We start from the raw sequence: 19,821 nt of genomic DNA, 5'->3' as shown, positions 1-19,821 counted from the left end.
GGCTGGGACTATCCCAACATGTAAGCAACAGTTTGATAGGTACATGGATTGGACAGGTTTGGCAGGATGTGGACCAAACGCAGACAGGTAGGAGTAGTATAGATGGGACATGTTGGCCTGTGTCAGTGTTGTCCGAAGGGCCTGTTTCCCATGCTACATCACTCTGACTATGGCTCCATGACTGTGACTATGACTCTGTGACTATGACTCTGAGACCATGACTCTGTGACTATGACTCTGTGACTATGACTCTGTGACTATGACTCTGTGAATCTATGACTCTATTTCAAGTGCTGTATGTATGGAGTTTGTACATTCTCCCCGCGACAGGTTTGTATGTTAATTAGCTTGATTAATTGGCTTGAAAAATGTAAAAATTGTCCAGTATAAAATTGTCCAGTGCTGAGTGATGCTCTACCTAGAGCTTTTCAGCGTACTACATCTAGATCTAGACTATGACTATGACACTATGACTATGGCGTTATGACTCTATGACTCTATGACTATGACACTATGACACTATGACTATGACACTATGACTATGACACTATGACTATGACACTATGACACTAGAAGATATGAGGTTGCTTTGGCAAGTAAGGTGAAAGTAAATCCAAAGGGTTTCTACAGCTATATTAATAGCAAAAGGATAACAAGGGATAAAATTGGTCCATTAGAGAGTCAGAGTGGACAGCCATCTGCAGAGCCAAAAGAGATGGGGGAGATATTGAACAATTTATTTTCTTTGGTATTCACCAAGGAGAAGGATATTGAATTATGTGAGGTAAGGGAAACGAGTAGAGTAGCTATGGAAACTATGAGATTCAAAGAAGAGGAAGTACTGACACTTTAGAGAAATATAAAAGTGGATAAGTCTCCAGGTCCGGACAGGATATTCCCTAGGACATTGAGGGAAGTTAGTGTAGAAATAGCAGGGGCTATGACAGAAATATTTCAAATGTCATTAGAAATGGGAATAGTGCCGGAGGATTGGCGTACTACGCATGTTGTTCCATTGTTTAAAAAGGAGTCTAAGAGTAAACCTAGAAATTATAGACCTGTTAGTTTTACGTCAGTGGTGGGCAAATTAATGGAAAGGATACTTAGAGATAATATATATAAGCATCTGGATAAACAGGGTCTGATTAGGAACAGTCAACATGGATTTGTGCCTGGAAGGTCATGTTTGACTAATCGTCTTGAATTTTTTGAAGAGGTTACTCGGGAAATTGATGAGGGTAAAGCAGTGGATGTTGTATATATGGACTTCAGTAAGGCCTTTGACAAGGTTCCTCAAGGAAGGTTGGTTAAGAAGGTTCAATTGTTGGGTATTAATGGTGGAGTAGCAAGATGGATTCAACAGTGGCTGAATGGGAGATGCCAGAGAGTAATGGTGGATGGTTGTTTGTCAGGTTGGAGGCCAGTGACTAGTGGGGTGCCACAGGGATCTGTGTTGGGTCCACTGTTGTTTGGCATGTACATCAATGATCTGGATGATGGTGTGGTAAATTGGATTAGTAAGTATGCAGATGATACTAAGATAGGTGGGGTTGTGGATAATGAAGTAGATTTTCAAAGTCTACAGAGAGATTTAGGCCAGTTGGAAGAATGGGCTGAAAGATGGCAGATGGAGTTTAATGCTGATAAGTGTGAGGTGCTACATCTTGGCAGGACAAATCAAAATAGGACGTACATGGTAAATGGTAGGGAATTGAAAAATGCAGGTGAACAGAGGGATCTGGGAATATCTGTGCACAGTTCCCTGAAAGTGGAATCTCATGTAGATAGGGTGGTAAAGAAAGCTTTTGGTGTGCTGGCCTTTATAAATCAGAGCATTGAGTATAGAAGTTGGGATGTAATGTTAAAATTGTACAAGGCATTGGTGAGGCCAATTCTGGAGTATGGTGTACAATTTTGGTCGCCTAATTATAGGAAGGATGTCAACAAAATAGAGAGAGTACAGAGGAGATTTACTAGAATGTTGCCTGGGTTTCAGCAACTAAGTTACAGAGAAAGGTTGAACAAGTTAGGGCTTTATTCTTTGGAGCGCAGAATGTTAAGGGGGGACTTGATAGAGGTCTTTAAAATGATGAGAGGGATAGACAGAGTTGACGTGGATAAGCTTTTCCCACTGAGAGTAGGGAAGATTCAAACAAGGGGACATGACTTGAGAATTAAGGGACAGAAGTTTAGGGGTAACATGAGGGGGAACTTCTTTACTCAGAGAGTGGTGGCTGTGTGGAATGAGCTTCCAGTGAAGGTGGTGGAGGCAGGTTGGTTTTTATCATTTAAAAATAAATTGGATAGTTATATGGACGGGAAATGAATGGAGTGATATGGATTGAGCGCAGGTATATGGGACTAGGGGAGAATACGTGTTCGGCACGGACTAGAAGGGTCGAGATGGCCTGTTTCCGTGCTGTAATTGTTATATGGTTATATGGTTATATGACACTATGACTATGACTATGACACTATGACTATGACACTATGACACTATGACTATGACACTATGACACTATGACTATGACACTATGACACTATGACACTATGACACTATGAATATGACACTATGACACTATGACTATGACACTATGACACTATGACTATGACACTATGACTATGACACTATGACACTATGACACTATGACACTATGAATATGACACTATGACACTATGACTATGACACTATGACACTATGACTATGACACTATGACTATGACACTATGACACTATGACATTATGACACTATGACACTATGACATTATGACATTATGACTACGACTATGACACTATGACATTATGACTATGACACTATGACTATGACACTATGACATTATGACACTATGACATTATGACACTATGACTATGCCACTATGACTATTACACTATGACTATGACACTATGACACTATGACACTGACACTATGACTATGAATATATGACACTATGACACTATGACACTATGACTATGACACTATGACTATGACACTATGACTATGACACTATGACACTATGACTATGACACTATGACACTATGACACTATGACTATGACACTATGACACTATGACACTATGACACTATGACTATGACACTATGACACTATGACACTATGACACTATGACATTATGACACTATGACACTATGACATTATGACACTATGACACTATGACACTATGACATTATGACTATGACACTATGACACTATGACTATGACTATGACATTATGACACTATGACACTATGACACTATGACACTATGACTATGACACTATGACACTATGACACTATGACACTATGACACTATGACACTATGACACTATGACTATGACACTATGACACTATGACACTATGACACTATGACATTATGACACTATGACACTATGACACTATGACTATGACACTATGACACTATGACACTATGACCCTATGACACTATGACACTATGACACTATGACACTATGACATTATGACACTATGACACTATGACACTATGACACTATGACACTATGACATTATGACACTATGACACTATGACACTATGACTATGACACTATGTCACTATGACACTATGACCCTATGACACTATGACACTATGACACTATGACACTATGACATTATGACATTATGACACTATGACACTATGACACTATGACACTATGACACTATGACTATGACACTATGACCCTATGACACTATGACACTATGACACTATGACACTATGACTATGACACTATGACACTATGACACTATGACACTATGACATTATGACACTATGACACTATGACACTATGACTATGACACTATGACACTATGACACTATGACACTATGACTATGATTATGTCTCTCTGACACTATAACTCCATGTCTCTATGTCTCTGTGACACTGTGACTATGATATAAATTGTGAAACAAGGTTAGAAGAGGCATACATTGTGATTATATCGGTACTGTGGTTGCAAGGGTGGGTCAGATGCTACACTGAGTGGCCCAGTCTTTGACTCAGCATCGCTACTAGTCTCAACTCAGGAGTGTGAGCGATTACTTTGTGTTTGCCTCGCGAGGTGCAGCTTCAATATGGATAGGGCAGTGGTTATTGTTTGCATTTATATATTTGTTGTGAAAGGCCAGGATAGAGTGGATGTGGAGAAGATGTTTCCACTAGTGGGAGAGTCTAGTACCAGAGGCCACAGCCTCAGAATTAAAGGACATTACTTTAAAAAGATAAGGAGTAATTTATTTAGTCAGAGTGTGGTGAATCTGTGGAATTCTTTGCCACCGAAGGCTGTGGAGGCCAAGTCAATGGATATGTATATGGCAGAGATAGATTGATTCTTGATTAGTACGGGCTTCAGGGGTCATGGGGAGAAGGCAGCATAATGGGGTAAGGAGGGAGAGATAGATCAGCCATGATTGAATAGCGGAGTGGACTAAATGGGCCGAATGGCCTAATTCTGCTCTTATCACTTATGACGATATCAGTAAGGCATTGGATAAAGTCCTCTATGCTAGGCTGATCCAGAAGAGTAAGCTGCACCTGATTCATGGTGACTTGGTCGTATGGACTCAGAGCTGACTTGTTGACAGAAGACAGAGATGGTGGAAGTGGATTATTCTGATTGGAGGTCTGTGCCCAGAGAAGTCCCGCAGGGATCTGTGCTGGGACCTCTGTTGTTTGTGATTAGTTTAGTTTAGTTTAGAGATACAGCGCCGATATAGACCCTTCGGCCCACCGGGTCCACGCTGACCAGCGATCCCCGCACACACTAGGGACATTTTTTACATTTATACCAAGCCAATTAACCTGCAAACCTGTACGTCTTTGGAGTGTGGGAGGAAACCGAAGATCTCGGAGAAAACCCACGCAGGTCACGGGGAGACCGTTTAGACAGCACCTGTGGTCAGGATCGAACCCGGGTCTCTGGCGCTGTAAGGCAGTAGCTCTACCTGCATATCGTGCCTCCCTTATATATTATATTATTATACATACACGATGCAGGTGTAAGGGCGGCACAATGGAGCAGCGGTAGAGTTGCTGCCTCACAGCGCCAGTGACCAAAGTTCAATCCTGACTACGGGCGCTGTCTGTACGGAGTTTATACGTTCTCCCCGTGACCTGCGTGGGGTTTCTCCGAGATCTTCGGTTTCCTCCCATAATCCAAAGACGTTCAGGATTGTAGGTTAATTGGCTTGGTATAAAACATTGGTTTAAATTGTCGTTAGTGTGTGTTAGTGTGCGGGGATCGCTGGTCAGCGTGAACCCGGTTGGATGAAGGGCCTGTTTCCGCGCTGTATCTCTAAATTAAACAAAAACTAAAGAAGGGTCTGGACCCGAAACGTCACCCATTCCTTCTCTTCAGAGATGCTGCCTGTCCCGCTGAGTTACTTCCGCTTTTTATATCTATCTTCGGTTTAAACCAGCATCTGCCGTTCCTTCCTACACAAAAACAAAACTAATGCGCGATGGTAGATCTGCTCCTGTGTCTAACACACAGATAGTCGCTGGCTTGGCTGCCATCTTGGGGGCTGGGCTCATTGCAGTGACCCGGAGTCAGGATCGAACCCTGGTTTCTGGCACAGTGAGACAGCAACTCTACTGACAAGAGTCATAGAGTCACAGAGTCATAGTATAATACTAGACCAAGTGCAGACCCGTTGGGTCTGTTCCCCCAACGTGCGGTTATGGGGGTGGGAGGCGGCATGCAGCGTCACACACACTAACTATCCCCCCCCCCCCCGCACTCACGCTAATTACCCCCCTTGATATTATATTAATATTATTAATTTGCTCCTTTTACCCCATAAACACCCTATCTACTGACGCATAGCCCCCAACTTGCAGTCACACCTTGAGAGGGGGGCGGGGGGGGGGGGGGCGGGGATAGAGAGTGAGGGCAGAGAGAGAAGGGGCAGAGACAGAGAGAGAGGCAGAGACACAGAGAGGGGCAAGAAGGAGAGGGGGGTGAGGGGGGAAAGGAGGGGAGGAGAGAGAGAGGGTGAGAGAGAGGGGGTGCTGAGAGGGGGGTGAGGTGGGGAGCATGGAGGGGGAGGTAGGGGGGAGGGTGGAGGGAAGAAGGTAGGGGGTGTGGAGGGGAGGGGATTTAGGGGAGGGGGAGGGGGGGAGAGGAGAGGGGGGGGAGAGGAGAGGGGGGAAGAGGAGAGGGGGGAGAGGAGAGGGGGGAGGGGGGGAGGGGGGAGGAGAGAGGGAGAGGAGAGGGGGGAGGGGGGGAGGGGGGAGGAGAGAGGGGGAGGAGAGAGGGGGAGGAGAGAGGGGGGAGAGAGGGGAAAGAGGGGGAGAGAGAGGGTGTGCTGAGAGGGGAGGGGGAGAGGTGGGGAGCAGGGAGGGGGAGGGAGGGTGGAGGGAAGGGGGTAGGGGTGTGTGGAGGGGAGGGGGTTTAGGGGAGGAATGGTGGGGGAGGGGATGGAGGGGAGGGGGGGAGGAAAAACAGGGGAGAGAGAGAGGGGGGAGGGGGAAGAGGAGAGGGGGGGGCGAGGAGAGGGAAGAGGGGGGGAGAGGAGAGGGGGGGAGAGGAGAGGGGGGGAGAGGAGAGGGGGGGGAGAGGAGGGGGGGGGAGAGGAGAGGGGGGAAGAGGAGAGGGGGGAGGAGGAAAGGGGGAGAGGAAGGGGGAAGAGGAAAGGGAGGAGGGGGGGAGAGGAGAGAGGGGGGAGAGGAAAGGGGGGAGAGGAGAGGGGGGGGAAGAGGAGAGGGGGGGGAAGAGGAGAGGGGGTAGAGGAGAGGGGGGGAGAGGAGAGGGGGGAGAGGAGAGGGGGGGAAGAGGAGAGGGGGGAAGAGGAGAGGGGGGGAGAGGAAAGGGGGCAGAGAACCTAAAAAACATTTTAGAACCAAAAAAGACACATTCTGCAAGCATTGTAGAACCAAAAGAGACACTTTTTGCAAACATTTTAGAACCAATAGACACATTCTGCAAGCGTTTTAGAACCACTAAGGACACTTACATTTGAGTAGACATGTGTTCAGTGTTATGCACAGCTCAGAGAAACATGACCCTCTGCCTTCCTCCAGCTTGCAAACACTGATTGAGGCACACTACTTCCTGGTTTTATAGTCCCTCGCCCTGCCGCCAGCAGGGCAGCAGAGAGAATGGGGAATTTTGTAAAAACATTAATATCTCTGTCATTCTTCATCGACGGGAAAAATGCTCGGCACACATGTGGCGGAGGGGGGCTCTGAGCAAGGTGGCCTAAAATGACGGCCGTAGGTGGCGGCGTTCTCTCGGAAATCACAGCACAGTTGGCTAAAACCGGTCAAGAACAGACTTTTGGTAATATAGACAGTGTGAAAATAGGCCCTTCCGCCCAACATGCCCACACTGGTCAACATGCCCCATCTACACTAGTCCCACTTGCCTGCGCTTGGTCCATATCCCTCCAAACCTGCCCTATCCATGTACCTGTCTAACTGTTTCTTAAACGTTGGGATAGTCCCAGCCTCAACTACCTCCTCCGGCAGCTTGTTCCATACACCCACCATCCTTTGCATGGAAAAGTTACCCCTCAGATTCCTATTAAATGTTTTCACACTTTATCTTGAACCGATGTCCTCTGGTCCTCGATTACTCCACTCTGGGCAAGAGATTCTGTGCATCTACCCGTTCTATTCCTCTCATGATTTTGTACACTCATGTGCGTGGGTTGTATTTCCACCCCTGTGTATGATGTGGAACCTTTGCTAACAAGTCTTTTCTCCTGTTACAGGGCATTCGAGGAATGGATGGACCACATGGCATCAAAGGCAGCCTGGTACGTGTTCTCCCAGTCTAGATATCAGCCGGCTCTTTGTCCGCTTGCCCTGTTCACCCGGAGACTAACTCTCTGTCCGGTTTATCCCCACAGGGACCGCAGGGAGAACCCGGACCACCGGGCCAGCAAGGTGTCCATGGAACTCAGGTAACCACCCCCCCACCCACAGCCACAGGGCGATCACTCACACCGGCCACCTGGAGCCAGCACCCTCCTGTTGGTGACTTCCTCACTACCCACACGGGGAGACGCTGGACACAGGCAGCATCCCCGGGGAAGGGATTGGACAACCGGGCAGCTCCCACACCCTCCATCCGATCTCAGAGAGAGAGATGACTAGTCATATATGGCAGTTACACACACACCAGCCCATATCTATTTATCTCTCTATCTTTCTGTCTATTTGTCTATCCATCTATCTCTTCCAGAGGGACTCAAAAACGCTAGGGAGTAGAAATAGGTTTTGAGCCTCGACTTAAAGGAGTCGATGGAGGGGGCAGTTCTGATGAGGAGAGGGATGGTGTTCCACAGTCTAGGTGCTGCAATCGCAAAATAACGGTCGCCCCTGAGCTTAAACCTAGACCGCGGGATAGTCAGTTGCCCCAAGTCGGCCGACCTGAGGGACCTGGAGGGAGAATGGTGGGTGTGAAGATTTTTGATATAGGTGGGGGCAAGCCCGTTAAGGGCTTTGTATACGAATAAGAGGAGCTTGAAGTTGATTCTGTACCGTACTGGGAGCCAGTGGAGAGAGGCCAGGATCGGGGTGATATGGTCCCTTTTACAGGTACCTGTCAGAAGTCTCGCTGCGGCGTTTTGAACCAATTGCAGGCGGGACAGGGATGATTGACTGATGCCAGTGTACACCAATACTTCCCAACGAGGGATGGGCCTGGCGAATGAAGATAATTTAGCTCTCATGAAATAGGTATGGTCGGTAAATATTTACTCTCCCTATCCTGGGAGAAACATATCCTGCAAACTCCGTTCCTAACTGAGAGAGGAACACCACCCCCTCTCAATCCCAGGCCAATCGTAGACTATGAACACCTTGCCTCCAGTCCATTCACTTCTGCTTTTAATAAACAGTGGCGCAGCGGTAGAGTTGCTGCCCCACAGCGGCAGAGAACCAGGTTCGATCCTGGCCTCGGGTGCTGTCTGTGCAGAGTTTGCACGTGCTCCCCTGTGACCGTGTGAGGTTTCTCCGGGTGCTCCCACACTCCAAAGACGTGCGGGGTTTGTAGGTGAATTGGCCTCTTTGCATTCCCCCCCCCCCCCCCCCCGTGTGTAGGGCGTGGATCAGAAAGTGGGATAACATAGAACTAGTGTACGGGTGATCAATGGTCAGCTTAGACAGTGGGCCGAAGGGCCTGTTTCCGTGCTGTATCTCTAAACTGGAAACTGTGATGCTTGACACAAAATGCTGAATAACTCAGCGGGTCATGCAGCATCACTGGAGAAAAGGAATAGGTGACGTTTTGGACTTCACCAGTCTGAAGAAGGGTCTCAACCCGAAACCTCACCTATTCCTTTTGTCCGGAGATGTTGGCTGATCCACTGAGTTACACCAGCATTTTGTGTCTGTCTTCAGTAGAAACCAGCATCAGTTCCTTCCAACACAACACTGATGCTAGTTCTCCCCATGATGAACAGTTCCTCTTTGCCGAGGACCAGGACAGTAATTCATTTTCCTTTCCTTTGTCTCCCCATAAACCCTTTTCCTTCCCTTTTTAGCTCAGACTAAGGTCACCAAACACTGTCCCGCTGAGTCACTCCAGTTTTTTGTGTCCATCACCAAACTGTTCCTTCTCTTCCATCAGATGTGCTCGATGACTGCTACCCTTCCTCAACCTTTTCATACCTCTAGCCTCCCTCTCCCCTGACTCTCAGTCCAATGAAGGGTCCCGGCCCGAAACTATTCCTTTCCTTCACAGATGCTGCCTGACCCGCTGAATTACTCCAGCATTTTGTATGTTATCTGTCTGTCTGTCTGTCTGTCTGTCTGTCTGTCTGTCTGTCTGTCTGTCTGTCTGTCTGTCTGTCTGTCTGTCTGTCTGTCTGTCTGTCTGTCTGTCTGTCCCTCCCTCCCTTCTTTCCTTTCTTCCTTCCTCCCTCCCTCCCTCCCTCCCTCCCTCCCCCCCTCCTTGCCTCCCTTGCTAGGCCAGGTCTGGTCTATGAACCATGTTACCTCTCTCCAGGTGACACAGAGCAAGCGTGTGTACACTTTCCCCTAGTGTGAGCTATTGATGGGAGCGGACAGTTTTGGCTCTTGTTTGTGTTGTGTTGGACTTGCCTGAGGTTGTCCTGGATCGCGTGAATTTCAATGAAGCCAAGAAAAGAAAATGCCTGGAAGGAATTGGTTCCAGATGTTGTTGAGATGACCATAGCGGTTGGCTCCAATTTCCTATTCAACCATTGTTCTTCTCCCCCCCTCTCCCACAGGGAACACCTGGACCTCAGGGAGCCATGGGACCTCCAGGCCACAAGGTAAGTCATGGTTTAGTTTATTGTCACGTGTCAGGAGGCAAGGTACAGTGTAAAGCTTTTGTTGCGTGCTATCCAGTCAGGGGAAAGACAATACATGATTACATTCAAGCCATTTACAGTGTACAGATACATGATAAGGGAATGCCTATGAGTACAAGGTACAGCCAAGGGTCCAAGGGTCTCCAACGAGGTAGATAGTTGTCCAGGACTGCTCTCTAGTTGTGGTAGGATGGTTCAGTTGCCTAATAACAACTGGGAAGAAACTGAACCTTAAGGTGTGCGTTTTCACGCTTCTGTGTCTTTCGCCCGATGGGAGAGGGGAGAAGGGGGAACGGCCAGGGTGCGACTGGTCCTTGATTATGCTGCTGGGAGAGGCAACGATACGATACGGTATGATACCATCAAACTTTATTCATCTCCGGAGGGAAATTGGTCTGCCGACAATCACTACACGCAACAAGGTACAGGACAACTTGAAAAAAAGAAATAGACAGGCGATTGTTGGCTGGCTGCCGTGTGCACAATGCCTGAACCCGAACAAACAAACAAACAAACAAACAAACAAACGCAGGCTTATCCCCTGGGCAGAGGATTCTAAAACTAGATTGCCCCCCCTCAACCTTCACAATAGACAATAGGTGCAGGAGGAGGCCATTCGGCCCTTCGAGCCATCACCGTCATTCACTGTGATCATGGCTGATCATCCCCAATCAGTACCCCGTTCCTGCCTTCTCCCCATATCCCCTGACTCCGCTATTTTTAAGTGCCCTATCTAGCTCTCTCTTGAAAGCATCCAGAGAACCTGCCTCCACCGCCCTCTGAGGCAGATAATTCCACAGACACACCACTCCCTGTGAGAAAAAATGTTTCCTCGTCTCCGTTCTAAATGGCTTACTCCTTATTCTTAAACTGTGGCCCCTGGTTCTGGACTCCCCCAACATCGGGAACATGTTTCCTGCCTCTAGTGTGTCCAAGCCCTTAACAATCTTCACTCCCGTTTCACACATTGTGGTTCACGGTGATCCACCCACACTGGGTCCTCTATTGGTATTCATGGTGGTCTCCCCACACCAGGTGCCCACCGTACCTCATGGTGGTCTCCCCACACCAGGTGCCCACCGTACCTCACGGTGGTCTCCCCACACTGGGTGCCCATTGTCTTACCCTCACGCTCATCGACTGATGAGGCATCTTGAGTTGTAAGCAAGTGGCCTTGATGCACCTTTAACCAGTTGCCAAGTCCCACCTGCTCCCGGCGACCAACATCCCGGCCTGGTAATGTGAGAACTTGGAGGCCTGTTACCTTTGTCCGCCCGCCAAGATTCCTGAGAGACAACCTCTCAGGACTGAATGTTCCCGCTGAGAAGCGGTGCACTTGTGAGCAACAGGATCATTGGAGGATAGCAGAGGTTTCTTGGCAGATTGTGCTCCATCCGTTGGCACTGCCCCTCGGCTGAACGTCCCCTGGAGGAATGGATCTGCTGAGTGTGTGTGTGGGCGGAGCATGGACCATGACTGCCTCTAGAGTTGGATCCAAGGTCGAAGGTGTTGCTGACTGTATTCACAAATATACGTCGAGCTATCATAGAAACATAGAAACATAGAAATTAGGTGCAGGAGTAGGCCATTCGGCCCTTCGAGCCTGCACCGCCATTCAATATGATCATGGCTGATCATCCAACTCAGTATCCTGTACCTGCCTTCTCTCCATACCCTCTGATCCCCTTAGCCACAAGGGCCACATCTAACTCCCTCTTAAATATAGCCAATGAACTGGCCTCGACTACCCTCTGTGGCAGAGAGTTCCAGAGATTCACCACTCTCTGTGTGAAAAAAGTTATTCTCATCTCGGTTTTAAAGGATTTACCCCTTATCCTTAAGCTGTGACCCCTTGTCCTGGACTTCCCCAACATCGGGAGCAATCTTCCTGCATCTAGCCTGTCCAACCCCTTAAGAATTTTATAAGTTTCTATAAGATCCCCTCTCAATCTCCTAAATTCTAGAGAGTATAAACCAAGTCTATCCAGTCTTTCTTCATAAGACAGTCCTGACATCCCAGGTATCAGCTGCACAAACTCAGCCACAAGGAATTCAGACGTTTAGCTATCCGATTCGCAATGTTCATCAGTTCAGAAGATGTAGGAGCACAATTAAAAAATAGGAAATGTGTCGTTTAGTCTCGTTTAGAAACATAACAAATACAAGGTGTAGGGCATTTAGCCCTTCGAGCCAACACCGCCTTTCATTATGATTATGGCTGATCATCCAAAATCAATAGCCATTTCCTGCTTCCTCCTCACATCCCTTGATTCCATTAGCCCTTAGACCTATATCTAACTCTCTCTTTAGTTTAGAGATACAGTGCAGAAACAGGCCCTTCAGCCCACCTAGTCCGCACCGACCAGCGATCCCTGCACACCAACACCATCCTACATGCATTAGGGACAATTTACACCTATGCCAAGTCTATTAGCCTACAAACCTGTACGTCTGTGGAGTGTGGGAGGAAACGGAAGATCTCAGTGAAAACCCACACAGGACACGGGGAGAACGTACAAACTCAGTACAGCAGCACCCGTGGTCAGGATGGAACCTGGGAACCACCACTGTAATGCTGCAACTCTACTGCTGCGCCACCATGCTGCCCTGTCAGCTGTGTGACCTGAGCTACAGAGAATTGAGACGTTAGCTACTATCCGATTTGGAATAAGTTCATAAAACTTACAAGCATAATTAAAACCTATAAATCGTGCATTAAAATCATGAGAGGAATAGATCGGGTAGACGCACAGTCTCTTGCCCAGTGTAGGGGAGTCGAGAACCAGAGGGCATAGATTTAAGGGGAAGGGGGGAAGGTTTTATAGGAATCTGAGGGGTAACTTTTTCACACAAAGGGTGGTGGGTGTATGGAACAAGCTGCTGGAGGAAGTAGTTGAGGCAGAGACTATCCCAACATTTAAGAAGCAATTAGACAGGTACATGGATAGGACAGATTTAGAGGGATATGGGTCAAACGCTGGCAAGTGGGACTAGTATAGATGTGACATGTAGGTCAGTGTGATAAAGTTGGGCCCATAGGGCCTGTTTCAATGCTGTATCCTCTATGACTTTAATTAAGCCATTCGACTCATCGAGTCTTCTCCGCCATTCAATCATGGCTAATCAATCCTTCCTTCTCAACCCCATTCTCGTGGTATCTCCCCGTAGCCTTTGACACGCATACTAATCAAGAAGCTGGCAATCTCCCCTTGACTTGGCCTCCACAGCCGCCTGTGGCAATGAATTCCACAGATTCACCACCCTGTGAAGCTGTGTGCTTCGGAATGTTCCCGTTACTCTAGAATTCGCAGGACAATATTGAAACTCCACAAAGTTCAGGTTTCACAAGTTCACAAATGATGGGAATAGAATGAGTCCATTCGGCCCATCCTTCACACCCTGCCTCGGATATGGTGCCCAAAAATGCTCACAATATTCCAAAAGCGGCCTGACCAGTGCCTCAGCATCGCATCCCTGTTTTTGTACACAAGCCCCTCTTGAAATAAATGCTAGTTGGGTTTACTTTCTAGTTTACTACCGAACCGATGCAGATTAGTCTGAACTGTCTTCATTGTGTTCCCTCCTGCAGGGACCAACTGGAAAACCCGGCCTGCCTGGAATCCCAGGAGCTGACGGACCACCTGTAAGTATCTGATACTTTACCATATGATACGATACGATACACAAGGATTCGATACGATTCGATACTGCGATACAATAAGATATGATGCGATACGGTATGCTGTGATAGGATACTATACGATACAACTGTTTTAATCCCAGAGGGTTATTGATAAATGCAAACTGTCATGAAACACAACAAGATAAACATGACATTTTTGGAAGGGGGGGGGGGGGTGAGGGGGGGAGGGGAGGAGAGGTGGAGGGGGTAGGGAAGTCAGTCTACCCCATGACAGAAGTTGTACAGTTTGATAGCCACAGGGAAGAAGGATCTCCAGTGGTGTTTTTATGTGTATGTATGAGTATATGTATATATATATAGGACGGTGATAGGAGGATGAGGGGTGATCTTATAGAGCTGTATAAAATCAGGAGAGATGCACAGAATCTCTTGTCCAGAGTAGGGGAATCGAAGTCGAGAGGACATAGGTGAAGGGGAAAAGATTTAATAGGAATCCGAGGGGTAAGTTTTTCACACAAAGTGTGGTGCGTATATGGAACAAGCTGCCAGAGGAAGTAGTTGAGGCTGGGATTATCCCAATGTTTCAGAAACAGTTGGACAGGTTCATGGATAGGACAGGTTTGGAGGGTATGGACCAAACGCAGGCAGGTGGGACGTGTAGCTGGGATATGTTGGTCATTGTGGGCAGGTTGGGCCGAAGGGCCTGTTTCCACACTGTATCACTATGACTGTATGATTCTATGGCTCTCTCTATTTATATATTTTTATCTAAGACAGACACAAAAAGTAGGAGTAACTCAGCGGGTCAGGCAGCATCACAAGAGATAAGGAATAGGTAACGTTTCAGGTCAAAACCTTTTGGGATTAGTATAAGATTAGTGTTAGTGGGTGATTGATGGTTAGCATGGACTTGTTGGGCTGAAGGGACTGTTTAAATAATGCGTGACTCAGTGATTTCATAACATTAGCATGGTCTATAACGGGAATTATGCCATTTATACTGGTATTACAATTATCTTGGCTTGCTTATCAACTTTGACAATGTGTGCTTTTGATTGATGATTTGCCTGGCCTTTCTAACTAAGTGGTTTCAGGCCTAGCACCATACAAATACGAGCAGAATTAGGCCATTCGGCCCATCAAGTCCACTCCGCCATTCAATTGTGGCTGATCTATCTCTCCCTCTCAACCCCATTAGCCTGCCTTGTCCCCGTAACCCCTGACACCCGTACTAATCAAGAAATTATATATATCCGCCTTAAAAATATCCATTGACTTGGCCTCCACAGCCATCTGTGACAATGAGTTCCATAGATTCACCCCCTCTGACTAAACAAATTCCTCCTCATCTCCTTTAATTCTGAGGCTGTGCCCTCCGGATCTAGATTCTCCCACCTGTTGAAACATCCTCTCCACATCCACTCTATCCAGGCCTTTTGCTATTCGGTTAGGTCTTTTCGAAACGTCACCTATTCCTGTTTCTCCAGAGATGCTGCCTGACCCACTGAGTTACTCCAGCACTTAGTTTATAATTTTAGATTATAGATGCCCTCTGAATATTAAATGGATGCATAAAGAAGGGTCTCGACCCGAAACGCCATCTATTACTTTCCTCCAGAGATGCAGTATCACACGCTGATTTACTACAGCTTTTTGTGTCGATCTTGGTTCCTTCCTGTGCGTTTTCATTAGCATTGTTGTTCTGATGCGTGCTTCCATTTTTCCAGGGTCATCCAGGGAAAGAAGGTCCATCAGGTTCCAAAGGCAACCAGGTAAGTCTGAGAGTTGGTTTGGGCGAAGGAAGGGTGGCTTTTCCTCGACTCCCTAGTTTCATTTTTAGAAGTGATTACTGGTTGCAAAGACGAACTCATTCAGGGGCTCTGGTACACAAGATCTATCTGAAGTTGTGAAGCCGGCTCTCAGTTCAGTTTGGTTTGATTCATTTGAGTTTGGTTCATTTTGGTTCAGTTTAGTTTATTGTCACAGAAACATAGAAACATAGATGCAGGAATAGGCCATTCAGCCCTTCGAGGCAGCACCGCTATTCAATATGATCATGGCTGATCATCCAGAATCAGTACCCTGTTCCTGCTTTCTCCCCATATCCCTCGATTCTGTTAGCCCGAAGAGCTAAATCTAACTCTCTCTTGAAAACATCTAGCGTTCTCAACCCCATTCACCTGCCTTCTCTCTGTAACCCCTGATACCCATACTAATCAAGAAATTATCTATAGCCACCTTAAAAATATCCATTGACGACCTCCACTGCCTTCTGTGGCAGAGAATTCCACAGATTCACAACTCTCTGGGTGAAAACGTTTTTCCTCATCTGTCCTAAATGGCCAACCTATGTGACCCCTGGTTCTGGACTCCCCTAAAATTGGGAACATTTTTCCTGCATCTAGCCTGCCCAATCCCTTAAGAATATTCCATGTTTCTATAAGGTCCAAATTGTACCGAGGTACAATGAATAACTTTTTGTTGCACGCTAACCAGTCAGCAAAAGAAAATACATGATTACAATCATAATCATAATAGTAATTTATCAGTCAAGTATGTCTTGTAACATATGAGGAATTTGATTGCCATATGGCCATACCAATGAAGACACCCAAATAACTTATTAATATGATCATCCACCACAGCGACTCCCCTCCATTCCTCACTGAGAGGATGTGGAATCGAGCCATTCACAGTGTTCAGATATATGGTAAGGGAATAACATTTAGTGCAAGGTAAAGCCAGCAAAGACCAATCAAGGATAGCCCAAGGGTTACCATCGCAAAAGGATTGGAGTATAGGAACAGGGAGGTTCTACTGCAGTTGTACAGGGTCTTGGTGAGACCACACCTGGAGTATTGCGTGCAGTTTTGGTCTCCAAATCTGAGGAAGGACATTCTTGCCATAGAGGGAGTACAGAGAAGGTTCACCAGACTGATTCCTGGGATGGCAGGACTCATATGAAGAAAGACTGGATAGACTCGGCTTGTACTCGCTAGAATTTAGAAGATTGAGGGGGGATCTTATAGAAACTTACAAAATTCTTAAGGGGTTGGACAGGCTAGATGCAGGAAGATTGTTCCCGATGTTGGGGAAGTCCAGAACAAGGGGTCACAGTTTAAGGATAAAGGGGAAATCTTTTAGGACTGAGATGAGAAAAACATTTTTTACATAGAGAGTGGTAAATCTGTGGAATCCCTGCCACAGAATGTAGTTGAGGCCAGTTAATTGGCATTATTTAAGAGGGAGTTAGGTGTGGCCCTTGTGGCTAAAGGGATCAGGGGGTATGGAGAGAAGGCAGGTACAGGATACTGAGTTGGATGATCAGCCATGATCATATTGAATGGCGGTGCAGGCTCGAAGGGCCGAATGGCCTACTCCTGCACCTATTTTCTATGTTTCTATGTTTCAAAGAGGTAGATAGTAGTTAGGACTGCTCTCTGGTTGTAGTTGGATGATTCAGTTGCCTGACCAAAGCTGGGAAGAAGCTGTCCTTGCATCTGGTGGTGTGTGTTTTCACACTTCTATACCTTTTGCCTGATGGGATAGGGGATAAGAGGAAATGGCCAGGGTGTGACTTGTCCTTGATTGAGGCAGGGTGAGGTGTAGATAGAGTCAATGGAAGAGCGGTTGGTTTGTGTGATGGTCTGGGCTGCGTTCTCCCTGTGACCACGTGGGTTTTCTCCGGGTGCTCTGGTTTCCTCCCACACTCCAAAGACCTGCTGGTTTGTAGGTTAATTGGCTTCTGTAAAGTGTGTGGAGGATAGTGCTGGTGTATGCGGTGATCGTTGGTCGGCACAGAGTCGATGGGCCGTAGGGCCTGTTTCCGCGCTGTACCTCGAAAGTCGAAATCTGAACCCGGGTTACAGGAGACGGTAGACAGCAGCACTACCTGCTGCACCATTGTGCCGCTCTTGCCCTTGCCAGCTCAATGGACCTGCAGTGTGAGCGGTGATGTCCCTATGAGGCTACGTGAGATGCCTCTCTTGGGTTCAAGATCGTGAGAGGAATAGATAGAGTAAAAGCACAGAGTTTCTAACCCAGAGCAGAGGAATCAGGAGCCAGAAGACATAGGATTAATGCGAGGGGTGGAAAGGTTTAATAGGAACCTGAGGAGCAACTTATCTCACACAGGATGATGGGTGTATGGAACAAGCTGCTGGAAGAGGTTGTTGAGGTGGGTCTATCGCAACGTTTAAGAAACAGTTGGACAGGTACATGGATAGGTCAGGTTTGCAGGGATATGGGTCAAATGCATTCATGTGGGACTAGTGCAGCTGGGACATGTTGGTCGTTGTGAGCAAGTTGGGCCGAGGGGCCTGCGGATTCTACGAGTGTTCCAGACCTCCAGATTCGCACAGCGGCCAGTCTTCTGCTTCGCCGATGATTTGTGTGTAACTCTCTCTCCTTCTGTGTTTATTATCAGGGTCAGACTGGTCCTCAGGGTCCAATCGGCTATCCTGGCCCACGTGGTGTGAAGGTGAGTGTGGGCACTGGGCATGGAGGGCATTGGGCATGGTTGGGGATCACTGGGCATGGAGGGCATTGGGCATGGTCGGAGGGCACTGGGCATGGTCGGAGGCATTGGACATGGTCGGGGGCATTGGGCTTGGTTGGGGATCGCTGGGCATGGAGGGCATTGGGCATGGTCAGAGGGCATTGGGCATGGTTGGGGGCACTGGGCATGGAGGGCATTGGGCATGGTCGGGGGCATTGGACATGGTCGGGGGCATTGGGCATGGTCTTAGGGCATCGGGCATGGTTGGGGGCACTGGTCATGGTCGGAGGCATTGGGCATGGTCTTAGGGCATCGGGCATGGTTGGGCATTGGGCATGGTCGTGGGCACTGGGCATGGTCGGGGGCACTGGGCATGGTCGGGGGCACTGGGCATGGTCTGACGGCATCGGGCATGGTTGGACATTGGGCATGGTCGGAGGCACTGGTCATGGCCAGGGGCATTGGGCATAGTCGGAGGCACTGGTCATGGTCGGGGAACTGGTCATGGTCTGAGGGCATCGGGCATGGTCGGGATCACTGGTCATGGTCGGAGGGCATTGGGCATGTCGGGAGCATTGTTCGTGGTCGGGGGGCACTTGGAATGGTTTCTGGAGAAAGGGGAGACACATCCGTGCGATGAGCCCCTGGGTTAGGGCAGCCAGCGCCTGTCTCTCTTGCCCCACGCCTCACTGCTCTTCTCTTCCTCTCAGGGAACGGATGGAATCCGCGGCTTGATGGGACACAAAGGCGAGAAGGTGAGAACGTTTTCTGATGAACTTGTCTTTTGTTAACGGTGCCAATGATGAATCCATTGTTTGGTGAACTCACTGATTGAAGAGTTCTCTGATTGAAGAGTACACTGAGTGATGACCTCACTAATTGTTGACCCCAGTGATTAATGTGCTCACTGAATGATGACATCACTGTTTGCTGACTTCATTTAACGATGACTTCACTGATTGCTGACCTCACTGATTGCTGAGCTCACTGTTTGCTGACCTCACTGTTTGCTGACCTCACTGTTTGCTGACCTCACTGATTGCTGACCTCACTGATTGCTGACCTCTCTGTTTGCTGACCTCACTGTTTGCTGACCTCACTGTTTGTAGACCTCACTGATTGCTGACCTCACTGATTGCTGACCTCACTGATTGATGACTTCACTTATTGATGATCTCATTGAGAGACGACCTTACTGATGGACGACCTCACTGATGGCCAACCTTCACTGACTGATAATCTCACTGACTGACTGATGACCCCACTGAGCTATTCAGCCTCGGCTGTGAGAGCTCATGGACTGGCGTTTGTGTCTATCTTCCGGTTCTGCTATTGTATCCTCAATGCAAGAGCCTCAACTTGGCACTCCTGTTGCTCCCGTGGAACAGTGAATCAT

At 47.7% G+C, this 19,821-nt stretch overlaps 1 protein-coding gene across 1 annotated transcript in view; it reads left to right on the top strand.

Annotated features, from left to right (window-relative positions):
- Positions 1-19,821, top strand: part of LOC116990221 (collagen alpha-1(V) chain-like) — a 131,893-nt gene that overhangs the window by 20,226 nt on the left and 91,846 nt on the right. The window contains exons 10-16 of the mRNA XM_033047766.1: positions 7,717-7,761; positions 7,855-7,908; positions 10,201-10,245; positions 13,874-13,927; positions 15,655-15,699; positions 18,354-18,407; positions 19,136-19,180. Of these exons, the coding sequence (XP_032903657.1) occupies positions 7,717-7,761; positions 7,855-7,908; positions 10,201-10,245; positions 13,874-13,927; positions 15,655-15,699; positions 18,354-18,407; positions 19,136-19,180 (342 nt within the window). The remainder of the gene's footprint in view (positions 1-7,716; positions 7,762-7,854; positions 7,909-10,200; positions 10,246-13,873; positions 13,928-15,654; positions 15,700-18,353; positions 18,408-19,135; positions 19,181-19,821) is intronic.

Source organism: Amblyraja radiata, chromosome 30 (genome assembly GCF_010909765.2).
Source record: "Amblyraja radiata isolate CabotCenter1 chromosome 30, sAmbRad1.1.pri, whole genome shotgun sequence".
NCBI classification, from domain to species: Eukaryota; Metazoa; Chordata; class Chondrichthyes; order Rajiformes; family Rajidae; genus Amblyraja; species Amblyraja radiata.
This window is presented reverse-complemented; position numbering and strand designations above follow the sequence as displayed.